The 17,823-nt window shown below is 42.7% G+C and overlaps 1 protein-coding gene across 2 annotated transcripts in view; it reads left to right on the top strand.

Moving 5' to 3' along the window:
• Positions 1–16,495, top strand: part of masp1 (MBL associated serine protease 1) — a 208,818-nt gene extending 192,323 nt beyond the window's left edge. For both annotated transcript variants that reach the window (XM_072254845.1, XM_072254843.1), the window contains one exon: positions 10,058–16,495. In XM_072254845.1, the coding sequence (XP_072110946.1) occupies positions 10,058–10,920 (863 nt within the window). In that variant the 3' untranslated portion in view covers positions 10,921–16,495. The remainder of the gene's footprint in view (positions 1–10,057) is intronic.
• Positions 16,496–17,823: the final 1,328 nt, after the last annotated feature.

The raw sequence follows: 17,823 nt of genomic DNA, 5'->3' as shown, positions 1-17,823 counted from the left end.
AAGAGATGAGTTATTGACCTCAAACTTTCTGCATTATCACTCAAAGAGTTGAACTGCATGTGCATGTAACGAGAGTGTCTTGAACCTCCAGGTGGTGCACAGCAGGGGTGATTGATAAGTTTGTGGCCCAAGGAAGAAGGAGATAAGTTATACAGCTCTCGTTACATGCATGTGCAGTTCAACTCTTTGAGTGAAAATGCAGAAAGTTTGAAGTTTCTCCATTTCTCCTTCTAACTTAGGCCATGAACTTATCAATCACCCCTACTGTGGACCACTTCTGGAGGTCCAAAACGCCGACTTCTACAAAGAAGGGATCCATATGCTTCATGACTGCTGGAATAAGTGTGTAAATGCAGGAAAAATAAATGTGCTAGGTTTTCTAAAATTGACTCCTTCTACCTTAGGCCACGAACTTATCAATCACCCTTCATATAGGTAAGAAATATTCCATTCAAATTTGCAGATAAGAATCAACCAATCAGACACCCCTTATTCAAATAATGCAGCACTGGAGAAGCTTCCAGTGCTTTTCAGAATCATACACATGTAACCACAGCGGGACACGCTGAACAACTGCATATATACACTGTGACCACTTGGAAGCACACGGAGCAGTTACTTATATATAAGTAATACAAGCAGACAATTATGATCATAAGACCATGAAATACAGGAGCAGAATTAGGCCATTTGACTTATTGAGTCTGCTCTGCTATTTCATCATGGCTGATCAATTTTCCTCTCAGCCCCAATCTCCTACCATCTCTCCATATCCCTTCATGTCCCAATCAAGAATCTATCAACCTCTGCCTTAAATATACGTAAAGTCTTGGCCTCCACAGCCATCTAGGGCAATGAATCCCACACATTCACCACACTCAAGCTAAAGAAATTCCTCCTCATCCCCCTTCTAAATGGGCGTCCTATTCTGAGGATGTGTCCTCTGCTTCTAGACTCCCCCACTATAGGATACATCCTCTCCACGTGCCATGACGGTCTCATGCCCACTGTCAGGCAGCAGAGATTAGGGACTGGGTCTGCAGCTATATCAGTATGTGAAATGTTAACTCATCTGTCCTGGGCATTCACTATCACCACATCCCCCTGGAATGTTAACATAAAACGAGGGTCAGTCAGCTCACTCCCAAACCTACTTCCTTCATTCCCTCAAACCTCTTGGCTGAGTACTTCATCCCTTCCTCCTATGGCCTGATTTTCACAATTTACAGTGGCATGCAAAAGTTTGGGCAGCCCTGGTCAAAATTTCTGTTACTGTGAATAGTTAAGTGAATAGAAGATGAACTCCAAAAGTCATAAGGTTAAAGATGAAACATTCTTTTCAATATTTTAAGCAAGATTAGTGTATTATTTTTGTTTTGTACAATTTTACAGTGAAAAAAAGGAAAGCAGCACCATGCAAATGTTTAGGCACCCCAAGAGATTTGAGCTCTCAGATAACTTTTACCAAGGTCTCAGATCTTAATTAGCTTGTTAGGGCTAATGGCTTGTTCACAGTCATCATTAGGAAAGGCCACGTGATGCAAATTTCAAAGCGTTATAAATACCCTGACTCCTCAAACCTTGTCCCAACAATCAGCAGCCATGGGCTCCTCTAAGCAGCTGCCTAGCACTCTGAAAATTAAAATAAATGATGCTCACAAAGCAGGAGAAGGCTATAAGAAGAGAGCAAAGCGTTTTCCGGTAGCCGTTTCCTCAGTTTGTAATATAATTAAGAAATAGCTGTTAACAGGAACGGTGGAGGTCAAGTTGAGGTCTGGAAGACCAAGAAACCCTTCCGAGAGAAATGCTTGTAGGATTGCTAGAAAGGCAAATCAAAACCCCTGTTTGACCCCAAAAGACCTTCAGGAAGATTTAGCAGACTCTGGAGTGGTGGTGCATTGTTCTACTGTGCAGCGACACCTGCACAAATATGACCTTCATGGAAGAGTCATCAGAAGAAAACCTTTCCTGCATCCTCACCACAAATTTCAGCATCAGAAGTTTGCAAAGGAACATCTAAACAAGCCTGATGCATTTTGGAAACAAGTCCTGTGGACTGATGAAGTTAAAATAGAACTTTTTGGCCGCAATAAGCAAAGGTATGTTTGGAGAAAAAAGGGTGCAGAATTTCATGAAAAGAACACCTCTCCAACTGTTAAGCACGGGGATGGATCGATCATGCTTTGGGCTTGTGTTGCAGCCAGTGGCACGAGGAACATTTCACTGGTAGAGGGAAGAATGAATTCAATTAAATACCAGCAAATTCTGGGAGCAAACATCACATCGTCTGTAAAAAAGCAGAAGATGAAAAGAGGATGGCTTCTACAACAGGATAATGATCCTAAACACACTTCAAAATCCACAATGGACTACCTCAAGAGGTGCAAGCTGAAGGTTTTGCCATGGCCCTCACAGTCCCCCGACCTAAACATCATTGAAAATCTGTAGATAGACCTCAAAAGAGCAGTGCATGCAAGACGGCCCAAGAATCTCACAGAACTAGAAGCCTTTTGCAAGGAAGAATGGGCAAAAATTGAAAGACTCTTAGCTGGCTACAGAAAGCGTTTACGAGCTGTGATACTTGCCAAGGGGGGTGTTAGTAAGTACTGACCATGCAGGGTGCCCAAACTTTTGCTTCGGGCCCTTTTCCTTTTTTGTTATTTTGGAACTGTAAAAGATGGAAATAAAAAAGTAATCTTGCTTAAAATATTAAAGAAATGTGTCATCTTTAACTTTATACCTTTTGAAAATCTGGTCATCTTTTACTTGCTTAGCTATTCACAGTAACAGACATTTTGACCAGGGTCCCAAACTTTTGCACGGCACTGTACCTGCATATTGTAGTCCCCCATGACTATTGCAACATTGCCCCTTTGACATGTGTTTTCTCTCTCCCATCATTTGCAGCCCACATCCTGACTACCGGTTGGAGGCCTGTATCTAATTCCCATCAGGGTCTTTCTACTCTTGCAGATTTTTTAACTTTATACACAGATATTCTACATCTACAGATCCTATGTCACCTCTTCCTAAGGACTTGATTTCATTTTTTACTGTTACGTACCCCGTAACTGGGTTGCCAAACCAGCAGAAATGGACCACTTAGTTGGAGTCTGGTTTTAAAGGAGCTAATAAAGTTTTATTAAAGAAATAAGTAACACAGTATTCTAATCGTAAGGATATAAATGCAACAGGTTAGCAATGATAAAACACACATGTACACAGAACTAGGGTAATAGGAATCAAACAAGCTCTATCGCAGTCTAGGGGTAAAATGATCAGTCTCAAATGACGTAGAGTTCAATTCAGCTTAGCACAGTTCGCAGTAATCGCTGTTGTGCCGTTGGAGAGAGAGAGAGGATGATATGCAAATCTGATTCAGACAGACCTTGATGTTCTTCGCAGTTAGCTTTTGGGCGAGCCCTTTTATGTCTTCTGTGGTCACCGACTGTGACTCCTCCATTCCGGATACGACCGTTCTTCCGCGGTGAACCCAGCACCCAGGCAAGGGCGGACACACACACCAGGTTCCCGCCGATCGTACCTTTTCACCCTGTGTGTCTATGGTCGGTTCCCGTAATCAGACCTCTAAACTCCCACCAACTTGTGGGGGCACACCGCTTTTCCAGGGTCTCGTTATCTCGTGACCTCGTGGTGTCTGTCGTGCCTTAGCGAACCTGTTCTTTTTATCCCCCTGCTGGGGTATCGCCTGTCCACCAAACTTCAAACAGTTCAGGTTCAAAGCAACCGGTCTGTCAATACTCGGACTGGTGTCTCTTTTCATTATCTCTCTCTCCTCTCTCAGAACGTTTCTCCATTTGTTTCCCTTATCTCCCTCATCTTCTGATAACTAGGTTTGTCGTCACATTACCAACAGAACCAGTTCACCCCCTCTGCCTACCTGCTACCATTTTGATACAATGTGTATCCAAAGATGTTACGCTCCCATCTATAATTTTCTTTCAACCACAACTCAGTGATGCCCACAATGTCATACCTGCTAATTTTTAAATGTGCTGCAAGATCACCTACCTTATTCTGTATACTGAGATCAACTGGGATAGTGGGAGAAGGAATGGATGCCACAGTTCAGAATTCAGAGTTCAATTCCAGTGTCATTTGTAAGAAGTTTGTAAGTCCTTCCCATAAATATGTGGGTTTCCTCTAGGTGCTCTAGTTTCCCTTCCATGGTCCAAAGATGTAGGCTAATTGGTCATTGTAAATTGTCACGTGGTTGGGTTGGGGTTAATCTGGGGTTTGCTAGGTGGTGCATTTCGAAGGGCCGGAAAGGACAATACTGTGCTATACCTTTAAATCAATCAATCAATCAATGACAGGGAATTTAACTCCAACAAGTGCTAAATGTTACATTTTGAGAAGTTAAACCAGGACAGGATTTGCACAGTAAAAACAGGAATCCGGAGAATGTTGTAAAACAAAGTGACCTAGAGATACGAGTATATGGTTCTCCGAAAGTGAAGACACTGGCAGATAGGTTGGAAAAGAAATAATCTAACATAGTTCCCTTCATCAGTCAGGACACTGGGGACAGCAGTTAGAATGTCATCATCCTACAGCTGTACAAGGCATTAACAAGACCTCATTTGGAGCATCAGGCATGGTTCTGGTCACCCAGCTATAAGAAATAGGAGCAGGAGTCGGCCATCTGGCCCGTTGAGCCTGCTCCACCATTCAATAAGATCATGGCTGATCTGGCTATAGACTCATCTCCATCTACCTGCCTTTTCCCCATAACCCTTAATTCCCCTACTATGCAAAAATCTATCCAACCTTGTCTTAAACATATTTACTGACGTAGCCTCCACTACTTCATTGGGCAGAGATTCACCATTCTCTGGGAAAAGCAGTTCCTCCTCATGTCCATCCTAAATCCACTCCCCAAATCTTGGGCTATGTCCCCTAGTTCTAGTCTCACCGATCAGTGGAAACAACTTTCCTGCCCCTATCTTATCTATCCCTTTCATAATTTTATATGTTTCTCATTCTTCTCTCATTCTTCTAAATTCCAGCAAGTACAGTCCCAATCGACTCAATCTCTCCTCATAGTCTAACCCCCTCATCTCTGGAATCAATCTGGTGAACCTCCTCTGCACCACCTCTAAAGCCAGTACATCTTACTTTTTCAAGTGGGAGGCCATTCAGGTGTGGCCTCATCTGTACCCTGTACAGTTGCAGAATAACCTCCCTGCTCTTAAATTCAATCCCTCCAGTAATGAAGGCCAACATCCCATTTGCCTTCTTGAACGGAAGCCAATTTCCTCCGGGATTAATAAAGTATGGTTATGACTATAGTCTGCTGCACCTGCAAACCAACCTTTTGTGATTCATACACAAGCACTTCCAAGTCCTTCTGCACAGCACCATGCTGCAAATTTTTACTATTTAATAATAATCTGCTCTTTCATTTTTCCTTCCAAAGTGGTTGCCCTTGCATTTACCAACATTGTATTCCATCTGTCAGACCCTTGCCCACTCACTTAACCTATTGATATCTCTCTGCATATTACCTGTATCTTCTGCACAATTTGTTTTTCCACTCAATTTAGTATCATCAGAAAACTTAGATACACTACTCCCAGTCCCTCTTCCAGATCGTTAATGTATATCGTGAACAGTTTTGGGCCCAGCACCGAACCCTGCAGCACACCACTCACTAACGATTGCCAACCAGATTAACACCCATGTATCCCAACTCTCTGCTTTTTATTAGTTAACCAATCCCCTATCCATGCTAATACATCACCCCCAACTCTATTCTTCCTTAGCTTATGGATAAGTCCTTATCTTATGCAGCACCTTTATGCAAAGTATAAGGTATAAAAAGTACCTTATTGAACATCTTCTGGAAATCTAAGTAAATAACGTCCATTTGTCCCCCCATCCACTGTGCTCATTATATCCTCAAAGAACTTAGTCAAGCAGGACCTGCCTTTGCTGAATCCATGCTGCATCTGCTTGACAGATCCATTTCTTTCCAGATGCCTTGCTATTTCTTCTTAATAATAGCTTCAAGAATTTTCCCAACTACAGATGTTAAACTAATTGGCCTATAGTTACCTGCCTTTTGCCTACATCCTTTTTCAAACAGTGGCGTGACATTTGCCGTCTTCAAGTCCGTCGGGATCTGCCCAGAGTCCAGAAAATTTTGGTATATTATCAGCAAAGCCTCTATTATAACTTCTGCCATTTCTTACAGTATCCTGGGATGCATTCCATCAGGACCAGGGAACTTATCTAACTTCAGGCCCGCAAGTTTGCTCAGCATTACCTCTTTAGTGATAGCTATTGTATCGAGGCCCTCACCACCCATTGCATCCATAATATCTCTCTTTGGCATGTTAGACGTGTCCTCCACCGTGAAGACCAACACAAAATAGTCATTCAAAGCCTCTGCAATTTCCTTATTACCCAATATCAATTTCCCCTTCTCATCCTCCAAGGGTTCACTTTCGCCACCCTTTTCCGCTTCATATAATTATAAAAACCTTTACTGTCTGTTTTTATATTTTGTCTTAGTTTATTTTCATAATCTATCTTCCCTTTCTTTATTGCTCGCTTTGTGGTTCTTTGTTGCTTTTTACTCTTCCCACTGTTCCAGTTTCCTACTACTCTTGGTGAACCTTGGACTCCCCTTCGTAAATCCATGCTGACTCGGACCAACCCTGTTACTGCTATCCAAATGTGCCACTATTTCATCTTTTATAATTGACTTCAGCATCTTCCCCACCACTGATGTCAGGCTCACTGGTCTATAATTCCCTGTTTTGTCTCTCCCTCCTTTCTTAAAAATTGGTAAACATTAGCTACCCTCCAATCCTCAGGAACTGATCCTGAATCTATAGAACATTGGAAAATGATTATCAATGTGTCCACGATTTCTATACATAATATAGAAAAAAATAATAATAAATAAGTAAATCAATTACGGTATATGCATATAAAATAGATTATAAATTGTGCAAAAAACAGAAATAATATATATTAAAAAAGTGAGATAGTGTTCAAGGGTTCAATGTCCATTAAGGAGTCGGATGGCAGAGGGGAGGAAGCTGTTCCTGAATCGCTGAGTGTGTGCCTTCAGGCTTCTGTACCTCCTGCCTGATGGTAGCAGTGAGAAAAGGGCATGCCCTGGGTGCTAGATGTCCTTAATAATGAATGCTGACTTTTTGAGACACCGCTCCCTGAAGATGTCCTGGGTAGTTTGTAGACTAGTATCCAAGATGGAGCTGACTATATTTACAATGCTCTGTAGCTTCTTTTGGTCCTGTGTAGTAGCCCCCTCCACAACCCCATAGCAGACAGTGATGCAGCCTGTCAGAATGCTCTCCATGGGATATGGAACAAATGAACTTTTTTTTCTTCTCTCTCTCTCTCTCTCTCTCTTTTCTCCCCCCCTTCCCTCTTCCCCCTCCCCTCTCTCTCTCTCTCTCTCTCTCTCTCTCTCTCTCTCCCTCTCTCTTCCTCTCTCTCTCCCTCTTCTCCCCCTCTCTCTCTCCCTCCCTCTCCACCACCCCAGGCAGTTCATTCCAGGCACCCTCCACTCTCTGTGGAAAAGAACTTGCATCTCCTTTGAAATTACCCGCTCTCACCTCAAATGCTCAAATCACCCTCTGGCATTAGAGATTTCGACCCTGGGAAAAAAAACTGTCCTGTCTACTCTATCTATCCCTCTCATCATCTTATAAACCTCTATCAGATCTCTCCTCAGCCTTTGCAACTGCAGAGAAAACAACCTAAATTTGATATAGCACATGTGCTGCAACCCCTTAAGGACATCCTTGACCCTGGCATCTGGGAGGCAACGCAGCATGTTGGAGTCTCAGTTGCAGTCTGTCTGTCTGTCTCTCACTCTCCAGCCTTCTGTCACTTCAGGCCTCCTCCTTAACCTGCTGCATGTCCAAGCTACAGGAATTCTGCAGATGCTGGAATTCCTGTATCTGCAGATCTGTATCTGGAAATTCAAGCAACACACATCAAAGTTGCTGGTGAACGCAGCAGGCCTGGCAGCATCTCTAGGAAGAGGTACAGTCGACGTTTCAGGCCGAGACCCTTCGTCAGAACTAACTGAAGGAAGAGATAACTTATGACTTAAGGATTGAAGGGCGCCCAATCAGAACAGGGATGCGAAGAAATTTTTTTTAGCCAGAGGGTGGTGAATCTATGGAATTTGTTGCCACAGGTGCAGTGGAGGCCAAGTCATTGGGTGTATTTAAGGCAGAAATTGATAGGTATCTGAGTAGCCAGGGCATCAAAGGTTATGGTGAGAAGGCAGGGGAGTGGGACTAAATGGGAGAATGGATCAGCTCATGATAAAATGGCGGAGCAGACTCGATGGGCCAAATGGCGGACTTCTGCTCCTTTGCCTTATAGTCTTATGGTCTTATGGTCTAAGGCATATGACATGCTTGCTTTTTTTAGTTCACGTGTCAGGAAATTATGTTGCAACTTTATGAAACTCTAGTTAGGCTGCATACAGTTCTGGTCGTCTCATAGGAAGGGTGTTGAGGCTTTGGAGAGGGCGCAAAAGGGGTTTACAAGGATGTTGCCTGGATTGGAGAGGTTGCTATAACAAGTGGCTGGTAAAACTTGGATTGTTTACTCTGAGGGGAGAGCTGAGAGACGTTTATAAGTTTATAGACAGAGCAGACAGATGATAACTTTTTTCCCCCAGGGTTAAAATGTCTAATACCAGAGGGCATGCATTTAAGATGAAAGGAGACGTGAGAGGCAAATTTTTCACACAGAGAGTGGTGGGTGCCTGGAATGTGCTGCCTGGGGTGGTGGTAGAGGCAGATACATCAGTGGCTTTTAAGAAACATTTAGATAAGCACATGAATGTGAGGAAAATGAAAGGATGTGGACATTGTGTAGGCTGAAGGGATTAGTTTAGTTGGCCATTTGATTTCTAATTTAATTGGTTTGGCACATCAATCTGGGCTAAGGGGCCTGTTCCTGTGTTGTACTGTTCTCTGTTCTAGGTTCTAATTACACTGGAGGAGCATACCACTGCCATCTCAAGTCCAGCAAGATTTTGCCACCGATCAGTGTTGTCAGCAAAACTGCTAAGAAAGCTTCAGCACTTAAACCTCAAACACAGCACTGCAGCCTCACCATCGGCCACTCTCACCATAGCTGTTCCTTTCTTGCATATTGTTGTTATGGATTAGCCTTGTTCTCCAATCCCCCTTCCAACTTCCCTTTGACTAATTGAGATCATCTATAAATAGCCCATGGTAGTGTACCAGTTCGCGCAATGCTATTACAGCTCAGGATGTTGGAGTTCAGAGTTTAATTTCTCTGTAAGCAAGTTTTTGTATGTTCCTTTCTGTGAACTGCGTGGGTTTCCTCTGGGTGCTCTGCTGTCCTCCCACAGTCCAAAGATGTACCAGTTAGTAGGTTAATTGGTCATTGTCAATTGTTCCATGATTAGGCTTGGGTTAGTTAAATTGGTGGGTTGCTGGTGACACGTCTTGAAGGGCCTGTTTCACATTCTATCTCTAAATAAATAAAAAATAACTCCAATTCCTACTCATTCTGTACCTGGTGCTTAATGGAGATAGTCACGCCAACATCCTATGTAACCAGCACTTGTATACTGTTGTAGCATGACCACATTAATATCTTCAGTATTATTAACCAGCCTAGTATCATGCGTTTTATGTGTATAACCAGAACTAATGTCCTGTATGGTCAGTGCTTACACAGTGTTCAATTTAATGTCCTACATAATTGGTGTTTACACCAATGTCGAATTTAATGTTATGTATAGTCTACTTACAGTGTCTGTATAGTCATATAGTCCGTGCATGTATCCTGTCTGGCCACCACGTTCACTTCTGACTGCATTCTGGTCACCGGCAAGCTTAAAGGGAGTGCGAAGTTTCTGATCATTGTTTGTGCTTAAAATGGAAGGAGTGAGTGACTACAGAATGGTTAATAGAATTGTGATGAGTGTGACACACAACACACTGTTGGATGTTGTGTGCCTGTGTTCTGTAACTAGAGCGCTGACCTCTCTTTTATTTGTTACTGATAGTCTGTGGGAAGCCGGTTCGAACCTTGCCTTCTCTCTACAAGCGCATCATCGGAGGGTTGAGTGCTCGCCCAGGCTTCTTCCCCTGGCAGTTACTGGTGGTGGTAGAGGACATGACCCGAGTCCCACAGGACAAGTGGTTTGGGAGTGGGGCCTTGCTTTCCAGACGGTGGGTACTGACGGCAGCCCACGTACTGCGGTCTCAGAGGAGGGACAATTCTATCACTCTGGTCCGCAGTGAATATGTCACCATCTACCTGGGACTCCACAATGTCCAGCAAAAGGAAGAAGCCGTAAAGAGGATGGTCGAGAAAATAATCGTACACAAGGCCTTTGATCCCAGGACTTACAACAATGACATTGCTCTGGTAAAGATGAAAGAGAAGGTGTCTATGAATGATTTTGTGATGCCCTTGTGTTTGCCCAGACTTCAGGAGACTGATGGACCACTACCAAACACTCTAGGGGTGGTGGCTGGGTGGGGAATCACCGACCCTAACGTGACCATTGATGATGGCATTGGAGGTGGTCAGGCAATGCTGTCAGATGTCCTGCAGTATGTGAAGCTGCCAGTCACTCTTCAGGCAGAGTGTAAGAGCAGCTATGAGTCGCGCTCAGACACCTACAATGTTACAGATAACATGTTCTGTGCTGGATTCTATGAGGGTGGACGAGACACGTGTCTGGGAGACAGCGGAGGGGCATTCATTACATTTGACTCTGCCACTGAGAGCTGGGTAGCTCAGGGTTTGGTCTCTTGGGGTGGCCCTGAAAAGTGTGGCAGCAAACGGGTCTATGGCGTTTACACCAAGATTTCCAAATATTCATGGTGGCTGAAGGAGAAAATGAGCAATTCATCTGAATAATTTCTGATGCTAAAGTATAATTAACACTTGGTTATATTTCCCAAAAATATCTGCACATGGGTCTGGGTCCTGAGGGACCCTCACCCAGGGAAAGGGCTTTGAATATAAAAATCAAACATTTATGCAAAATCACGTCACTGGTTAGGCCTCAGCTAGAGCACTGTATTCAGTTCTGGACTCCAGCAGGAATGCTAGGGAAGGTGCAGAGGAAAGCAAGTGGAATTATATTAAGGATATCAGTGCATTATGTACAGGGGCTGGAGGAAGAGAACAATCATATCAGCAAAGCTTTGAGTACAAGAGAGTCATTAAAAACTGAGGGATTCCAACTCAAGTTCAGTTGTCATTCAACCATACACATGTATATAGCTAAACAAAACACTATTCCCAGGTGCAAAACTCAGTACCAACAGTAGGAGGGAGGGCATTAGACTTTTGGATCATTGGGCTCTCTTCCAGGGAAGGTGGGAAGGGGTCTTGTATCCTAGCAGGAAGGTTTGTTAATGCTGCAAGCTGGAGTTTAAACTAGACTTGCAGGGGAATGGGAACCAGAGTGCCAGATACTTTGTGGAGAGGTTGTGGAGACAGATGTTGGTAAGATCTCAGACAAATTCAGGAATCAAAAGGTTGAGCATGGTGCAACTAGTGTCCTGAGCTGTGTACATTTCAATGGAAGAAGTATCGGAAGGAAGTTGGATGAGCTCAGGGCATGGATCAAACCAGGAGTTATGACGTTGTAGCCATGAGTGAGATTTGGTTGCAGGGGGTACAGGACTGGCAGCTCAATATTCCAGGGTTCTTTTCTTTTAGATGGGACAGAGTGGGAGGGACTAAAGGAGGAAGAGTGATGTTACTAATCAGGGAAAATGTTATAACAGTACTCCGTCATGATGGACTGGAAAACTCGACAACTCGACTAATGGGTGAAACTGAGAAATAAGAAAGGTATGACCACCTTAATGGGGCTATATTACAGACCACCCAACAGTCCTAGGGATTTAGAGGAACAAATTTGTAAAGAGATCGCAGACTGTTGCAAGAAACAAGGTTTCTATAGCAGGTAATTTTAACTTTTCAGTTATCAGCTGGGAATCTCATACTGTAAAAGGACTGAATGGGATAGAGTTTGTCAAAAATGTTCAGGAAAGTTTCCTTCATCAGTATGTAGAAGTCCCAATGAGAGAGCATGCGATACTGGAACAACATACACAAAATGCTGGTGGAACGCAGCAGGCCGGACAGAATCCATAGGAAGAAGCACAGTCGACGTTTCAGGCCGAGACCCTTCGTCAGGACTGGATCTGCTATTAGGGAATGAGACAAGACAGGTGTCCGAAACTTATGTAGAGGAACACTTTGCATCCAGTGTCCACAATGCCTTTAGTTTTAAAGTAAATATGCAAAAGATAGTTCTGGTCCTTAAGTTGAGATTCTAAATTCGAGATAGGCCAATTTTGATAGTATCATAAATGATAGAGCAATTGTGGACTGGGACAGGCTATTTTCTGGCAGAGGTGTACTTGGGTAGTGGGAGGCCTTCAAAAACAAAATTTTGAGAGTATAAAGCTTGTACGTGCCTGTCAGAATAAAAGGTAAAAGATAACAAGTGTAAGGAACCTTGGTTTTTAAGATATATCGAGACCCTAGCTAAGAGGGAAAAAAAAGGTGCATAGCAGGTATAGGCAAGTAGGAATGAATGAAATGCTATGGAATGTAAGAAATGCAAGAGAAAGAAATCAGGAAGGCTAAAAGAAGGCATGAAGTTTCCCTAGCAGACAAGGAGAAGAATCCCAAGGTATTCTACAGGTATGTTAAAAGCAAAAGGATTGTAAGGGATGAAAATGGTCCACTGGATCTTTTAAAGACAGTATTCATTGCACTGCCAAAGAAACCAGGTGCAACAGAGTGTGGACAACACAGTTTAATGAGCCACCTCACAAAAATTCTACTTAAAATCATCATGCTCAGAATAAGAAACCAAATTAAACCAGAGATCAGTGAAGAGCAGTGCGGCTTTGTCAAAGGCAAGGAAACATCAAACGAAATATTGTCGAAAGGTCAATAGAAGTACAACAAGACCAATACTTCTGTTTCATTGACTACACAAAAGCCTTTCACACAGTGAGACACCAAGTCATCATGAAAATGCTTAAAGATATTAATATCGATGGAAGAGATCTAAGAATAATCAGGAATCTCTACTGGCAACAAAGTGCAGCCATACGGATAGACAACAAGATTGGTGAATATCAGCCAATAAAGCGAGGAGTCAGACAGGGTTGTGTTCTATCACCAGACCTGTTCTCCCTGTACAGTGAGAACATCATGAGAACTATACAAGACCTAGCTGGAATAAGTATAGGAGGATACAATATCAACAATCTCCGCTATGCAGATGATACAGTACTGATAGCAAACAGTGAAGTAAATTTACAGAAACTAGTATCTACCATCAACACAGAGAGCGAAAGACTTGGCCTAACTGTAAACAAAAAGAAAACTGAAGTAATGGTAATATCAAAGAAACCTGATATCCCAAATTGTGGGATCGTAATTGGGAAATGAAATCCTGAAACAAGTTCACAACTTCAGGTACCTTGGATCATGGGTAACATCTGATGGCAAATGCGAAACAGACATAAAATCAAGAATAGCAATGACAAGAACAGCATTTACAGAAATGAGAAACATCCTAACGAACAAGAAAGTAGCAATTGACATCTGCCTTAGAACTCTCAGCTGCTACATTCTTCCTATATTGATGTATGGCTGCGAGTCATGGACCATCACAAATGCAATGGGAAAAAGAATCAATGCAGCAGAGGTGTGGTTGCTCAGAAGAATGCTATGCATATCATATACAGACAGGATAGCCAACGAGGAAGTTCTACAGAGAACAAAAACAAAATGTACATTACTTAAAAAAATTCAGAAAACTGCAATCAAAATTCTTTGGACACATCATGTGAAGAGAGATGTTAGGACATTTAGTTACAACTGGAAAGCTGGAAGGAAAAAGAAGCAGAGGTGACAGAGAATAAAAATGACAGATGGAATAACATCATGGTTAGAAACGGGGGAGGCAACAACTACAATTCAGAGGGTCAGGGACTGTGATGGATAGAGAGACATGATCGTCCACGCCGAACAGCAAGGCACCTGAATGATGATGATGTTATGCAATGAACCAGAATTGATTAGAGAGATTAAAGTAAAAGAATCCCAAGGAGAAAATGATGGTAATATGATCAAATTCACCCTGAAGCTAAAGTTAGAAGTATCAATATTACAGTGGAGTAAGGGGAATTGCAGAGGAGTTGGCCAAAATTGATAGGAAAAGAACACTGGCAAGGATGATGGCAGAGCAGCAATGGCTGAAATTTCTGGAAGCAATTTGGAAGGCACAGGATATATACATACCAAAGAGGAAGAAGTATTCTAACGGCAAGATAACACAACTGTGGCAACAAGAGAAGTCAAAGCCAACATAAAAGCCGAAGTGGGAGCATATAATAGAGCAAAAATTAGTGGGAAGTTAGAGGATTCGGAAGCTTTTAAAAACCAACAGAAGGCAACAATAAAGGTCATTAAGAAGGTAAAGATGGGTACAAAAGTAAGCTAGCCTAAAGAGGATACCAAACGTTTCTTCAGATACAAAAAGTGTAAAAGGGAGGTGAGAGTGGATATTGGACCACTGAAAACGATGCTGGAGAAGTAGTAATGGGAGACAATGAAATAGCAGACAAACTGAATAAGTATTTTGCATCAGTCTTCACTGTGGAAGACACGAGCAGTATGGTGGAAGTTCCAAGTCAGGGGCATGAAGTGTGTGAAGTTACCGAAACTAGAGAGAAGGTTCTTGGGAAACTGCAAGGTCTGAAGGTGGTAGATAAGTTACTTGGCCCAGATGGTATACACCCCAGAGTTCTGAAAGAGTTGGCAAAAGAGATTGTGGAGGCATTAGTAATGATCCTTCAAGAATCAGTAGATTCTGGAATGGTTCCAAAAGACTGGAAAATTGCAAATGTCACACCCACTGTTCAAGAAGGGAGAGAGGCAGAAAAAAGGAAAGTATAAGCCAGTTAGTGTGACCTCAGTGGTTGGGAAGATGTTGGAGTCGATTATTAAGGATGAGGTCTCGGGATACTTGGAGGTACATGATCAAGTAGGCTGTAGTCAGCACGGTTTCAAGGGAAAATCTTGCCTGCCAGATCTGTGGAATACTTTGAAGAAATAGCGAACAGGATTAACAAAGGAGAATCAGCTGATTTGTGTGCCTATCGAACATTGAAAGGCCTAGATAGAGTGGATATGGAGAGAATGTTTCCGGGAGTCTAGGACCAGAGGGCACAGCCTTAGAATAGAGGGACGTCCATTTAGAACAAAGATGAGGAAGAATTTCTTGAACCAGTGAGTGGTGAATCTGTGGAATTCATTGCCACAGAAGGCTGTGAAGGTCAAGACATTGGATATATTTATAGAAACATAGATAGAAACAGAGAAAACCTACAGCACAATACAAGCCCTTTGGCCCACAAAGCTGTGCCGAACATGTCCTTACCTTAGAACTACCAAGGCTTACCCATAACCCTCTATTTTTCTAAACTCCATGTACTTATCTAGGAGTCTCTTAAAAGACCCTACCGTTTCCACCTCCACCACCACCGCCAGCAGCCCATTCCACGAACTCACCATTCTCTGCGTAAAAAACCTACCCCTGTCATCTCCTCTGTACCTACTTCCAAGCACCTTAAAACATTTCAGCCCTGGGAAAAAGCCTCTGACTATCCACACGATCAATACCTCTCATTATCTTGTACACCTCTATCAGGTCACCTCTCATCTTCCGTCACTCCAAGGAGAAAAGGCCGAATTCACTCAGCCTATTCTCATAAGGCATGCTCCCCAATCCAGGCAACATCCTTGTAAATTATGGCAGAGGTTGATAGGTTCTTGATTAGTTGGGGTGTCAAAGGTTATGGGGGGGAAGGCAGGTGAATGGGGTTGAGGGTTAATAAATCAGCCATGATAGATCTGATGGGCCACGTAGCCCAATTCTGCTCCTGTGCCTTATGGCATTGTGATTATGTTGGTAGATTTCCCAAGGCAGCAGGAAGTATAGACAGACTCAGTGGAGGGGAGGCTGGTTTTTTCAATGTCAGGGAGAGAAGCAGGAATGAAGTGCTGAGGCCAGGATTGGATCGATCTTGGTTAGACTGGATGATGGAACAAAGTGAAGGGGCTAAGTGGTATATTCCAGATCCAGATTCTTGTGTGCAGATGTAACTCCATTCCAGAGTGATTTGCAATGGGAACTATTACCAATGGCACCCATGAAGAAGATGAAAATGGACAGCATCAAAACACCCAACTGGTGAGAGGCAGTGTTATACTCAAGCAATCCTCTTCTCACATTAAGAAGTCCTGCGACTCTTCAGTGTATTTACATGTGTTTCTGAAATTAATCATTGCTGATTGCCTCAACAGCTGCTTGTATGGTTAAGCTTCACATTCTCATTGCTCTCTGTACATTATGCAATCAATTAAAATAAAGGCTCACTTGCAGCATAAACCATGGACCTGTGTAAGTTCCACAAAGTCCGTGAGGCTGACTCTCACTTCAAGATTCTAGATTGTTTCATGTCATTTTCAGCACACAAGTGTAAAGCAGAACAACATAACTGTTACTCCAGATCTGATGCAGTATTAAAAAAAACACAATTAGATAAAGAACACAATGATTAATTAAAAGCGCACAATAAATATAAATAGATATATATACATAGATTGATCATATGTCCATAAAGTGATGCTAGGCACAGGAGTGTCTGTACATAAGGTGACTGATAGAGGTGATAAAGTAGTGGTGGTTGGGGGTGGGGAGGGGTGGGTTAGTGGGTGGAGGTGTTAATCAACCTTACTGCTTGGGGAAAGGGAACTGTTTTTGAGTCTGGTGGTCCTGGCGTGGATGCTGCATCGCATCCTCCCTGATGAGAGTGGGACAAACAGTCCATGATCAGGGTGGATGGGATCCTTCATAATGTTCCTAGCCCTTTTCTGTCAGCTTTCATCATATATCCTTGATGGCGGGTAGGCTGGTAGTAGTGATGTGTTTGACAGTTTTGACTACACATTGTAGAGTGTTCCTGTCCATTGGAGTGCACTTTCCACACTGTGCAGTGATCCAGCTTATTTTGTTGCTACAACATCACGTTATTAGAATACTACAGTGTGCCTCAATTCACACTATTTGTGGTTTTAAATAAAAAACTCTCATCCCTATTCTGGATGCACTCAAGCCCCAGTGGTACCTAGTGTTCCCAGAAATTTCTCTCATTGCACTCGTTGACATCGTGTACTCCTTCTCCGGGTTACCCGGGCACAGACATTATCCTAGAAGAGGGGCAGGCAACTGGCTTGAGCAGAACCCTTAACTACCCACTGGCTGGACCCATGATTGCCAGCTAGGCCAGGCCCACAGGCACACCAGAGACTATACCGCACTCCATATGGGGTGACAAAGCTTAGAATCAGGCGTAAAATCATTGGCATATGTTGTGAAATTTGTTGTTTTGCAGCAGCAGTATATTGCAATACATAACAAATAAACTGTAAATTACATTAAGATATGTATATTTTTACTTAATTTAATTTATATATAAATTAACCTTAACCCTAATTAAATTAAATTAAATTAAGTAAAAAAGAGAAAAAAATGGTGAGGTAGTGTACATGGGTTCATTGTCCATTCAGAAATCTGATGTAGAGAGAAGGAAGCTGTTCCTGAAACATTGAGTGTGTGTCTTCAAGCACCTGTACCTCCTCCTTGGTGGTAGCAATGAGAAGAGGACATGGCCTGGATGACGGGAGTCCTTGATGATGGATGCTGCCTTTCTGAGGTGT

This window comes from Mobula birostris, chromosome 4, assembly GCF_030028105.1.
Source record: "Mobula birostris isolate sMobBir1 chromosome 4, sMobBir1.hap1, whole genome shotgun sequence".
In the NCBI taxonomy this organism is placed as follows: domain Eukaryota; kingdom Metazoa; phylum Chordata; class Chondrichthyes; order Myliobatiformes; family Myliobatidae; genus Mobula; species Mobula birostris.
Note: the sequence above shows the minus strand (reverse complement) of the source record. Positions and strands in the feature narration are given on the sequence as shown.